Source organism: Diplotaxodon limnothrissa, linkage group LG6 (assembly GCF_057381915.1).
Source record: "Diplotaxodon limnothrissa isolate DT_005_m linkage group LG6, D_limnothrissa_male_GT1.1, whole genome shotgun sequence".
In the NCBI taxonomy this organism is placed as follows: domain Eukaryota; kingdom Metazoa; phylum Chordata; class Actinopteri; order Cichliformes; family Cichlidae; genus Diplotaxodon; species Diplotaxodon limnothrissa.
The window spans coordinates 21709641-21723276 of record NC_140601.1 but is presented as its reverse complement, the minus strand read 5'-3'; the positions used below and the strand labels follow the sequence as shown (position 1 = coordinate 21723276).

At 37.3% G+C, this 13636-nt stretch overlaps 2 protein-coding genes across 2 annotated transcripts; both read right to left on the bottom strand.

Moving 5' to 3' along the window:
• Positions 1–5973: 5973 nt before the first annotated feature.
• On the bottom strand, positions 5974–9447 carry cnga1a (cyclic nucleotide gated channel subunit alpha 1a). Its single transcript, XM_085355930.1, has 8 exons — positions 9368–9447; positions 9213–9275; positions 9073–9126; positions 8826–8975; positions 8630–8734; positions 8202–8308; positions 7077–7687; positions 5974–6975 (listed from the first exon to the last, which is right to left on the bottom strand). The coding sequence occupies exons 1-8, from the start codon at positions 9445–9447 to the stop codon at positions 5974–5976; spliced, it is 2172 nt and encodes a 723-aa protein (XP_085212056.1).
• A 2094-nt stretch (positions 9448–11541) lies between these two features.
• On the bottom strand, positions 11542–13422 carry enam (enamelin). Its single transcript, XM_085355929.1, has 5 exons — positions 13369–13422; positions 13239–13262; positions 13003–13065; positions 12846–12887; positions 11542–11931 (listed from the first exon to the last, which is right to left on the bottom strand). The coding sequence occupies exons 1-5, from the start codon at positions 13420–13422 to the stop codon at positions 11542–11544; spliced, it is 573 nt and encodes a 190-aa protein (XP_085212055.1).
• Positions 13423–13636: the final 214 nt, after the last annotated feature.

The window sequence follows — 13636 nt, the reverse complement described above, 5'->3', positions numbered from 1 at the left end:
CTCTGCCAACACAGAGGAGATTCTCAGGAGGTGCCACCAACGGCTATACGGAAACTCAACTCCTTTGGAGTCAGCACACCCATCATGATGACTTTTTACTATGCCTTCCTGGAAAGCATCATGACCTTCTTCATTACCTGCTGGTTCCACTCCCTCAGAACTCTGGCACAGGTTTTCAGCCCTTGGCTGCCCTTAGACAGGCAGCCAAAATCATCATCGACCCCTCTCACATTTTTCACTCTGCATTTCAATGGCTCCCCTCCGGGCGATGCCTTCGCTGCACTTCCTGCAGGACTGAGAGGAGGAGAGCTATCTTTGTCCCCAAAGCCACTCTTTGCTTTTTAACTCCAGCAGATAAGACCATTTCCCACACCAGAAACATAAACTACCCCACACTCTTTTTATACTACCGACACTTTATTCACTCTTAGTCACTCACAGTTATTTATTCACCTTTCAGTCACTTTAGTTTTGAACTGTGTAATTTTAAAACTGTGTATACTGTATATTCTGTGTATTTATTATCTCACTTTTATTGCCTGTTCTTATTGTTCTTATCTTCAACGTTATGCTGCTCTGTTGTATGTTAATTGCCCCTTGGGGATAAATAAAGTCTTTCTGATTCTGATTCTGTCAGTCTGCCCCAGGGCAGCTGTGGCTACAACTGTAGCTTGCCTCCACCAGTGTATGAATATGTGAGTGAATGAATAGTGGAATTGTAAAGCGCTTTGAGGGTCTCGAAAAGTGCTATATAAATGCAATCCATTATTATTATTATTATTATTGTCCTTACAGAACGATGTTTGGTATTTTGTAATGGTCAAGATGAAGGCCACAAGCCAAAACACGCTGTTCTGCTAATAAAGTTGTTTCCTAGTCTTTCAAGTGTTGCTGGAGTAATCACCTGACCAGATCCTTACAGAACAACACAAAAAAACCTGTCCCTTAACTTAACATTTTTGCTGTGTTCTGTAGATAAGCAAAAAAATATTTGCCTGGTTACCAGTTAAATTATCCGTTGTTCCTATGTGCAAGAAAACCCATCTGCTCAACAGTAACCCAAAACCCCCAGCCTCTCACCTTGCCATCCAGCACTTAGTATTTCTCAGCCTAGCCAATAATGTTCATTAGCTCTTCCAGATAAAAACAAAGACTTTCCTGTTATCTGCTTTTGCGTTCAACCTAAACCTTTCAAAATTTCATTTAGATCAGGACGATAAATATTAATAAATAATGTTACCACTGTCTTCATCAGTAGTTTTCTATCCAATTATGCTCATCTTCCCTCATTTTTAAACACAGGGATAAAATAAACACACTGTGCCATCTCTTCTTCTGACTGTCATTTAATTGGTGGTAATACCGCAGAAGCACTAGCTGGTAGTTGGGCCATACGCGTGTCTTTGTGCAGTTGAAAATAATCCGCTTGTAGTTGAAAAACAATCAGGCAAACATTTATTTCCACAGTCTTGAAATAATCCGTTTGAATGTTCCTGTACACTGCAAACACGGTAAGAAAACTGTTTGACTCCACAGCTAGTTAAAGCCCCGTTACTCCACACTGCCAGTCGCGAACGCTCCCCCCATGCACAGTTACCATGTATTAAAGGAACAGTACGTAAAAATGAAATAAGGAAAGAAAATACAATTTAACTGTAAATCTTATCCTAAACAAATTATAAAGTAAAAACTGAAATTCCCCATTATCTTACACTTATCCTTATCCAAAATGATTCAAATTATTAACAAATATACACTCTGTGCAATCTGAGTAAACTAACAGATGATTAGACCTTTATCTTATACAGTTGGAAGAAAAGAATAATCAATAAAAAAAGAATAAAGTTGAAACACATTAATTGGGTTTTGGTGCTTTTGACACATTATAGAATCCAAAAGTGAATCTGTATAACAATAGAGATAGGCTTGACTTCATAAACCTTTGAATGCATATCTGTTTATTCTGTCTTATTGAGAGACGATATTTAGAAAATGGACTTTTAATTAAACACTAAATTGCTACCATCTGAAGTACAGTGCAATGAACCTGCTGTCATCTCTTCATTAATCAGGACCAAGATGTTCTGCTCTCAGAATGCACCTTGTTAATTTTCCAAGCGCCAACAAATTACAGTCCTCTGTGTTACTCATTCATCCTTGTGAGTTATCTCAAATGAGTTGCTTTTCTTCTTGGTTTGGCTTTATCACTGATTTACATATGAGAGCTCACAAACTCTTTGCTAGTGCCATACGTTCAGCAGCACTGGGAGAACAGCACAAAGGATGATCAATAGTCACATGCCTGGCTGCTTTCACACTCTATTTGGGGACCCGAGTGTGTGGCATTTATTTTCGTTCTCTCAGATGTCTTACTTTGATCTAAAACGGTTCATTTATTTTCAGGTGAAGTGCAATAGTAATAAAGTGCTGATGAGTGAAAAAGAATTAGGTCCTTTTGATGTGAAACAAGAGATTTCTCTATGTTATTTTTGAAAAAAAATCAGGGTTCACAAATGTCCCTTCACTCTTGAAGACAGCTATGTGATTTCATACAAAGTACCTTCATATGACTGAATGTTTTTGTTACATTTTAGATTTTTATTTCCAGCTCTTCCTGTTTCACTTGAGGAGAAAAACAGACTACTAGGAATATCAATTTAGTGACACCATAGGCTCCACTTTTTGCAGTAATCTTCACTGCAGTATTAATATTTGAACACAATGAAATGGAAAATAAGCTCAATTATTTACATAGTGTATGACTAACATGAAAATTTTCTTTAATTGTTAAATAATAACTGGCATTTATAATCAGAATTATAAAGAACACTGTTGAAACAACAGTATGTGAAACCAAAAAGGAGGCGACTCTCACCCTCCTTGACTTCAATTTGACTCCATTCTTTTAGACTTTATGTTCTCTTGCTTCATGTGCTGTTTGGTTAGATTTAAGAACCAACACTACTTGGTTAAGGCTATCCCACATACTTAAATTAACCACCGGTCCAATTCCTAGCAGCAGTGAATCCATACAAGAATTTCCATGTACCTATTCATAAAATACCTAAGGGTCTTTTATAATGAGCCGCTTATTGTTTACTTATATGACTGGCTGACACAGTAATCACTGTTTGCTATTGTTTTACTCGCTATGTGTATCTACATCACTCTGCATTCAATCATTGGTAAATTAATATTATATATATATGACTTTCTTCTACCTGTCTCTTGTCTTAACCCAGTATAACGGCCAAATATGTAATGTAACGTGCCAGTCCAATGTGTGTATGTATCGCTTTGCCTCTCCAAAGTGTGAAATGGACCTGCATGCAGAAGTTCCAGTAAGCTACAGTACCAAAAGAGGGAGATTTTTTATGTCGAAGAGACATTGCTAATACATTTACATGTAAATACATACCTATCTTAATCATTTGTAAGAGGACCCTGGAATGTACTTCATACCTTCCTTGGTCACTACTAACTTCTTGGATTTAAATATATTACCTCCTCCTGCTGGAAGTGCAACTTCTGCATGTATATTCATTTCAAGCTTTGGAAAGGCAAAGTGTGACATGTACACATTGAAGTGGCGTGTCTGATACACTCTTTGCCATGATATTGGGTTGTTTGTTCTGTTTCCCTCCCCACAAGAATCATTAAATAAAGAACTAAAAAAACTGAGCCATGTTGGCCATTATTAAACTATGATTCCTCTCTCTGCAAATAACATTTTCAATTATCATTCCTAGTGCTATTAGCAAAGTCATACACCATTTCAGGTCACTGAATGATAGTTTTAAATTAGCCTCAAATCATTTATATGAAAGAGATTTGACTTGAGGTTCCAGAATTTTTAAGTTTGTGACTCCATCAAAAAGGGCCAGTGCCTGGGCCTCTATTTATACACACTTATGTATGACAGCCTCTCAGTTTGAACTCATCAACCCATGCATGGGAACTAATGAGCTGAACTAGTGTGTCCAACTTGTGGGTTTGTCCAAAGCCAAATATGAAAAGCTTTCCTAATATTTGGATTAAAGGCTATATTGCATTTTTCAGATTGTTTTTTTTGTTTGTTTGTTTGTTTGTTTTTTTAATGAAACAGTTCATAGATTTTTTTTAATGCCTCTTAAAGTCAGTTTTCCCTTTTTGGTTGACCTACTTATGATTCATGTCGTCACTACTTGGAATTGTTAGACAGCTTGCCTATGGATTTTGCTTATTGCTTCCACTTGCACTTGTGCTACAACCAGCTGATTCCAGGTTATATGCTGGAGGAGGAAAATAGTGGCGTAGTCTGCACCCTGGATATGACAATTGCTTTTATTTTTATTGCACAACTGGACGAGAGCATGGTGGTTAAGTGGAAACTGCATCCATGACAGAAATAGCTGCATTATGCTGCAACCCCCCCCCCCCCAAAAAAAAAAAAAAAAACGTTAGCTTTGCAAGCATCTGCATAGAAAGCATGCCAACGCTAGCCAAAGTGATGTTAAAGCTGAGCCCAGCCCAGCAAGCAAGCAAGCAGACCCTGAACTTCAGCTTGTAAAGTTCAGGGTCTGGTTGTTGGACTGTTTCTACCTGTTCATGTTTCTAAAGTAATATGACATTGGTGATCACTTTAAAGTTTCTTTTTGGTGGTATTGATCTTTCGTTTGTGCTGTTGTCTTTTTTTTATTATCCCTAAATACTAAAGGAAAGATCATATGTGTGTCCACAGGATAGGGATTTGTGTTGGTGTATGAGAATGTAGCCTATGGGTTTTATATTGTTAAATGGTAAATATAAGACAATGTGTTTCATGTCAAGACAATCATTTACTAAATGTAACAAATTATTTTTGCCTGGAAGTAATTAAGTATGTAATTAAGTGTACTTTATTACAGAAAAATGTGTAATATGTTTTTTTGAGTAATGACCCCAACATCAATCACAGCAAAGAGGGGAAATACTTCCAACATTCACAAACATTTGACCACACAGCACACAAATAATTTGGATCAATGTAATACCTTTGACATATTGGCTTGTGATGATGGTGACTCTCAAGGCAGAGTCAATGAGAACCCAATGAGAATCAATAAGGAATTGAATCAGTGATGCAATCGGAATCGTTAAATTCTTATCAGTTACCATCCCCAGGCAAACAGATAATCATCAGTTGTTCTCTTGGGAAGAGCTGCTGAACAACTTGTTAAAGCAAATATCTCATCACCCATCAATGTGCCAAAAACACAAAACATTTAGGCATGTTGATATGGTCAAGATGACCAAAGATGAAGCTCAAAAAGAGCTTTAAGATGGGGAAGAAAAAAAGAAAACACCTATGAGCCGCAGTTCTCTGGGTAAAAATATGTTGCCCCTGCTGCTTCAGGTTGATAGGAAGATAACAGTGACTAAAATAACCACTCATTACAGTGAAGGTATGCAGAGGAGCATCTGCTGTTTTAGCCCATCTGGCTAAAACAGCAGAAGACCGCAAAAAAGGCGCAACTCATGTCTGCTAAGAACAGGAAACTGATGTTACAATTTACACAGCTCAACAAATTTTGACAATAGAAGATTGTAAAAATGATTCCTGATCTAATATGTCTCAATTTCTTATCCAACATTTAGATGGTAGGGTCAAAATTTGACACTTTGAGCCCCTTAGCACCAAACAAGTGTCTTTTAGTGCTACAGCCTACCCGAGTATTGCTGCTCATAGTGTGTTTGTCTGCCCAATGTTCAATTGAATGAGAATATAAAAATGGGAAAAGATTTTGTATAATATGTTAATTTTATTACACATATAGAATAGCAACACCTTTTAAGGACAACTTAGAGTAGGTATTTCAGTCCATCTATAGTGTTTCATATGTTGTCTTTTATATTATTACTGAATCATTAAAGTACAAAGTCCACTTCATTATGATAAGCATTCTATTGTAGCTACATAAAAAAAAGAGCTTGGTGCATTACATAAATTATTGTTTATTTTTTCTCTTCTTCCTTCTCTTCTTTGGTGTCTTCATCTTTTCTTTCTTCATCTCCTCCTTCATCTGTTTTTTCCTCTTCCTGCTTTTCTTCATCTTCTTTTGTCATCTCAATCTTTTCCTCTTCTTCCTTTTCCCCTTCTTCTACTTTTTCCCCTTCTTCCTTTTTCTCTTCTTCTACCTTTTCCTCTTCCCTTTTCTCCCCACCCCCCTCTTTCTCTTCCTTTTTATCTTCTCCTTCTTCCTCATCTTCTTCTACCTCCTCTCCAGTTAAGCGCTCAAGATCTATAATACGATGTTTTAGAGTTTTGTCTGCATTTTCGTTATTTCGTAAGATCTTCTTCAGCTTGACTTGCATCAGCTCCATGGTACCATACAATTTGTTTACCTTCTCCTCCAGCTCTTTTTGCTCAGGTTTGATATTAGCTGGATCCAAGTCTATAAGACCATCTTTCATCAGGATCTGCCGACCCTTATCCTCAAGCATGCCTTTGGCATCTGGATACTCTGACAATGATTCCATCAGGTCATCCTTGGAAAGGCAGAAGAGCTCTGAGTATCCAATGCTGCGAATGTTGGCGGTCCGCCTGTTACCCGCTTTGCTACCTTTAATATTAAGAATACTAATCTCACCAAAATAGCTGCCGCTTCCGAGTACAACAAATTGTGTCACACCATCATCGGCAACGACTGCCAGTTTTCCATCTTTGATAATATACATCTCACGACCAATGTCGCCTTTCTTACAGATGTAATCTCCAGGGCTGAACACCTGTGGCCGGAGTTTGAGCACCAGCTCAATCAGCAGGCCTGCCTCACAGTCTGCAAAAATCCGAACTTTCTTTAGCGTCTCCATGTGGACTTGGATGGCTATTTCTGCTTTTAGCTTGTCTGGGAGATATCTCAGCACTTCTCTTTCATCCTGTGCCTTGCCATTATTCCACAGATAGTCAAACCACTTGATGACTCGCAACTCTAGGTCCTTACTAACCTTTCGAACCTGCAAATGAAAAGAAAACAAGAGGATTAAAATAATATTTAAAGACTAGATTATTTTACTACGTCTTTTGATCTAGACTTTTTTGATCAATGTTTATTTACCTGCATGTACTGCTTAATGTTGTCAATGCGGGACTGGAACTGGGCTTGGGCTGCATTCATGTTGGAGATCATGGTGGCAATGTTTCCCACAATGGTGGCAAAGATGAGGACTCCAACTAAAAAGTCCACAACATGGAAGAGAAATTCTGAGTCCAAAGCTGGTGGTGGGGTTTCTCCAATAGTTGTCAGAGTCAGTGTGGACCAGTACAGGCTGAAAGCATACTTCCTCATGGGCTGTCCAAACTCAGGCTCCTCAGGATCATCCAGAGCAGGGTAAACCCAGTCATCAGCACCAAATCCAATAGATTTGGAAAAAGAGAAATACCAGCAGGCATTCCAGTGGATGATAATAAGGATGTACATGATAAGGTTTGCAATACGGAAGATGTTGGGGTAGTTGGTTTTAGTCTCTGTTTTGGTAAAGAACTCCATCATGCGCCCAATCCTCAGAAGCTTGTTTATGCGGATCTCTGGGTAGTCGATGCCAAGGACGAAGTAGAAGATGTCAGTGGGCAGCATGGAGAGAACATCGAGACGAAACTGAAAGCTGCTGATGTATCGATCCAAAAGCAGCTTCTTATCTTTCACTAGTAGGCCTTGTTCAAGGTAACCTGCAGTTGAAAGACAGTGTTTACCATTTACAGGGACATTGTGTTTTTAAATACTATATGGAATTGAATGTTCCCTTCTACTGCAACAATCACCTTTTAATTGCACACAGGATCACCGTTCAAACTGTAATTATTAGCAGCTTTAAGATTTGTAGTTGGTGGTGTAAATAATGCTCTAGATATCTTATAGTAAAGCAGTTTCAACAAGTCTTTTTTTTTCTGTTGATCAGAGTACAAAAATTATATCCAGAAAGGGAATTCATGTTAGAAAGGGATGTTTTCTAACATGAATTCAGCAGTACAAATTTCCATTTTGAGTCTTGCTGGATGATAGTTGATTGCTGTGCTGCAGTAGAGAGACAGAACCACACCATCACTTACATATAACATGACCAGGAGAAACGATGACATCACTGGCCACTCATTTCATCTGTGTAAGTCTAATTAGTGCTTTGAGGAAAACTATATCACATTTTGAAAATATTTCTGCAGAATGGTAAGGTTAGTCTTTCACCTGTTCTGGCCCTGAAGAACATATCAGCCAGGTAGATAAGGTCTGAGGTGTAGTCCAGAATAACCCAGTAAATTATGTAGTCATGCTGAAACTCCTCAAAGCAAGCCCTGTTTGCAAGAGAAGACAACCACCAGCAGTGAGGGTGGTTTGTAAATTAACAATGTTGAATATCTCAGGACTATGTCCTGTTGTGCTACTGTCGCACCCCATTAACCCAGTAATCTGTACTAACAGAAAAAAAGACAATACAATGTTAAAAAACACAACTTCTCACTTTAAAAAAAAAACAAAACTATTTCTGTGCATGAAAGCAAACTGTAGCTAAAAGTAGTTTTAATGAAGTAGGATATTAAAAACAAACAACCAAATGAAATCATGTAAATATTTGACCTTTAGTGATGGAAGAATGACTGATTTATCAAGGTCACCTGGCTATGATCATGGTCCAATTATACATCACTGGTAGCGTAATGATAAACAGCCAGTTGTAATACAAATTTCCAGCAGGATTAATGACAAATATTTCTGCTGGCCTGTGGAGGAAAGAATGAAAGTGTAAAATAAATACTCAAAATCATACAACACATAAATTTATTTTGAAGTTTCTGTAAATTATGTACTTACTTATCTTTGTCCTTGCTCTTGTCTTTCTCTTTTTGTTTTTCTTTTTCTTTCTCCTTTTCTTTTTCTTTTTCTTTTTCTTTTTCTTTCTCCTTTTCTTTTTCTTTTTCTTTTTCTTTTTCTTCCTCCTCCTTCTTCTCCTTCTCCTTTTTTCTGTAATGTGCAATAATAAATTAGAGAATACTGAGCACCGGTTATCCTTAATAACATAGTAACATTTCCTAAAAGGTGAGGAGATAAAAATCAATACTCTTTCTTTTCCTTCTTTTCCTTCTTCTCCTTTTTCCTTTTTTTCTTTTTCTCTCTGAAAAAAACGATTAATGCAACATGTTTAACGTGATTACAGGAATCTAAGCCTTTACTTTTTTCATGACTCCAAATTGTACTTACTCTTCATTGTTGTTGTTATTGTTCGTGTTGCCTATATGAAGAGGCGTTGATTGAGGTGAACTTCTGAAACAAACACAGCACATTTTATTAACTGACAAATCTTTGCTTTTTTGTCATTATTATTCTTTGTGTATTTATATTTAAGTTTTGCTCACATGTCATCGTCACTGTCACTGGTAAAGTCAGGTGGAACATAAGGTGGCGAGGTGAGCAAGGCCTGGGTGGTAGTGGCCATTGCAGCAGAACTGTAGTATACTCTGCAGCAATAAAATATTTTTCAGGATGACAACTTCATTTAAGTAGTGTTGGGTTCTAAATTGGTTTACACATATTTTAAACTGAAACAGGACGTATTTTGGCAGTTGTTTGATCACCTAGCTTTAAAAGAAAAAAAAACTGAAAAATATATCTGCTTTTTGATTTACCATAGGAACTTTTTGATTTGATTTGATGTTTTCTTTTTACAAACAAGAGCAACCCATGGAAGCAGAAATGTGTTGTGCTGTCAAAACTTGTTTACTGAGACAACAAATAAACATATAAATGATTAATGCCTGAATAAATAAATAACTAAATAAATACAATTCTTACATATGTAAAAAAAAAAAATATTTATAAATATATAAAGTTTAATTCAGTTTTATTTATATAGCACCAAATCACAACAACAACAACAGTTGCCTCGAGGTCTAAATACATAAATAAATACACACACACACACACACACACACACACACACACACACACACACACACACACATATATATATATATATATATATATATATATATATATATATATATGTATATATATATATATATATATATATATATATATATATATATATATATATATATATATATGAATAAATCAATCCATTAAAAAAAAAGATTTTACTGTCTTCATCTGCATCATGTGTCACTTATATCCAATGTTACTATTGCATTTGTAGTGTCAGTCTCAGCTGGTAAGCACATTGTTTTACAGGTCTAAATGAATTATTTAGCCATACACATAGATGATGCTACAAAAAGAACTTACAGTATCGTGTGACTAAACTTACCTTTTCCGATCCTTAATGTAATTTAAAGTCCATTTCCCTTTAGTTGTGTACTTTCCTGGAACTTAGACACTCACGGTATCCACAGATTTATTGTATCATCAATCACTGAATGCTATTTAATAATGTATAACAACATGTAACTAGGCAACTAACACCTGTAGGTACTGAGTCCATCTAACTGTGTCATAGAGTCTCAGTGACCCTGATGAGGATTTGGGGATTAGACTTGTCTGAGGAGAGTGGTGGCAAACTCAATCATCCTCCCTGCTTGTCCACTCCAGCGGGAGATGAGATACATTTAAGTGAAGTTTCGACAAGCCTCAGTTAACCTCCTACTCAGGATCCACAACACTGAAAACCATTATGTGTTGACATTGTTTTTAAAATTCAGCAACAAGCTATAATTTTCCTGATCATTTGCGGAACAGAGGATTTAGTCTGCTTGCACACACACACGCTTACACGCACTCTAACACACACACACACACTACTCCTGCTCAGTCAGCACTCTCCTCCATATCCTCCTTTAATCCTATTAGATCATGTCCAGTAAAACAGATTCCAGATCAGGCATAAAAGAACAATAATGTCTCGTGTGAAATCAAAGCAGAACCTCTATCGGTGAAAAACGTGTACAGGAGTATATGTAGAAATCCTGTGGTTCAGTGGCTCTCCCTGTTGGCTGATGTGGTGTTTGCAGTTTTATGACAGCAAATTTCACAGTTTGCATTTGAGCTGAAGCATCTTTGCAGGAGTTTAATGTCCTTTAATTTGTTTTGGTTTAGTGTTGAAATAAGTATAAATGGAGATGACAGTGTGTGATTTTGATGTGTTTATGTCACTGATGAAACTCAGGAGAACATTGACTAGAAGGAAACACTGTTGAGGTAACAGTGGCACACAACAAGATAAAGATCGTGTACACAAAATACTGATATGTTATTTTTTGGCACTTTAATGGTTTAATACTGTGGACAGTACAGCAAAACAATAAAACATAAGATAATCCTCAACCATTTATACAATGTGTTGATGACTAAGAATAAACTTTCAATTACAGAACTACAGAAAAAGAGAGAAACCACAAACAAAAAAACCCTTTTTAGATTAGGTCTGAAAACACATTTTGGTTATTCTCTTTACAAAGTGTTCAATTTTTTCCCAAATAATTTTTTTTGTCTCTTTTAACTACATCACCTGTATCTGTTTTCAGCTTTTGTTCTATTTGCTAACAGAGGAGTATTGTTGCTGGTGATGAGAGGCAGATTACAGTGCAGTGGGATCTGCTGGCCCTCCTGTCATGTTAGCCTCACCGACATCAGTGGCACGGGCGTCAACCTCAGCTGGGACATCAGCAGCAGCAAGTATATCGGCGGTGGCAGGGGCAGCTGGATCAACGGCCACCTCAGGGGCTGCTGGGGCACTGTCAACAGGAACTACATCAACAGGAGGTACATCCACAGCAGCAGCATCATCAACTGGAGCAACATCTATGGGGACATCAACTACAGCTGGCTCTACCGCTGCAGGGTTTGCTGAAGGCTCTGCTTCAACCATGGCTGGGTCGGCCTTAGCTGCTTCCACCTCCTCGGCCTCCTCTACCTCATCAGAGTTCAGCAGGGCACGTCCTGCAGCTTTGGTGGCAGGGTTACCATCCTGTGCCAAAAAAATGGGAAAAAATCATGTCATATATATGTTGACAAAAAATGATGAATTTTTGAAGTTAGCTGCTTCATGTTCAGGGTTTATGCTTGTGACGCTGTCATATTTAAAGTTATTGTTTGAACTAATGCTCCAGCAAAATGTGTAACAGTCTATGTTTCTTTGCCTTGTTACACCCGTCAGAGTGTCGTCTGTCCTGAATGTGTCCTTTTCTTGTTCTAGCTCTGTTTTAACAGTGTTTGCACATAGTGTCTACCGCCGTTGTCAATTTAGCCTAAATTTATTTATTCAGGTCTCTGAGGAAAATTGAGAAAAGCCTCAATTTATTCTACAATGGAATGTGTTTGTTCTACATGCATTACAAGTTTTTCCCAGTTTGTTTTTAGCTCTACACTTAGGCTATTCTTAAACCAATCCATTGTGGACAGAGAAGTTGTTGTGAATAAACAAGATACGAGAAAATATTAGTAAATATTTCTCTAAACAGGGAAGAAAATGTACACATGAATTTCTCAATAACAATCAATATACAGTTCAGCATGAAACTATGATGCCTGAGCACCTCTGTCTCCACCTCTGAAGCATCTCCAACAGGGACGGGAGCTGGAGGAGGGACATCAGCAGGTTGGGCTGGTGCTGCATCCACCTATATTAAATGTATATAGCCTATATTATTATTTGTAATAATAATATATATAACAGGAAATAAATGTGTATATGCAATGTCACAGTGCTGTGTGTATGCTCACAGTGGCCCCAGCTGAGACAGCCTAAAAGAACATAATTTTATGTCAGATTGCAAATAAGTAACACACAAACTTCAGCAATCATGCCAAATATGCTTATTTTTAGTTTTCACAAAAATCCACCACTAAGCTCCTGTAAGAGGCTAACAAGAGTAAACTTACGGGAGAATTAGCAGAGGGAATGAAGGGATTTTGGACTATTCCCTGGAAAGAAACAACAATAATAGGAATTAAAACAGATTTATAATCATAAATGAGCATTCATGGAAGGTCTATCTGAAGTTCTTTTTTACTTCAAACATCAATGAACCCCCATTACCTGCTGCTGGTACAGCCTGTACATCTCCATCCACCTCAGGGCCTCATTAGCATGTGCTGCAATCTGCAAATAAATACCAGGCATCTTCAGACATGCGGTGCAATTAAGCCAATTATACCCTGTCTGTCAGACAACGATCATAGTGCCCAACTGATGGCATGACAAAAACATAGCATTACATGTCATAGCAGACGGATCCAACACTCAAAACAGAAAAGTTGAAAAGGCCATCTTACCTCACTGCTTTCGCTTGCTGGAAACTGCAATTTCAGAAATAGAAGTGAGCAAACAACAGTTAGATGTGGATAACTGTGTTTTAAAATGGTATCAGATGGCAGATTTAATAATACACAATATTAGACTTACAGGGGCAGCGAGAGTAGAGACCAAGAGGCACATGAAGAGAACAAGCTGCTTCATTTTGACAGGTTCAGTAGAAAAACCTGTATAATATAACATACAACCCAGACTTTTATCTCAATTTTTCTTAATTTTCTTTGGTGAATAGGGGGGGCACTTTAAGAAAATCAAGAGAGAAATAGTTTAAAAAAAATTAGATTAAAAATATTTGTGAAAACAACAAGGTTGCCCCAAAAAATGAGAAATAGTTTCTGTTTGTAAAGTCACCTTACCT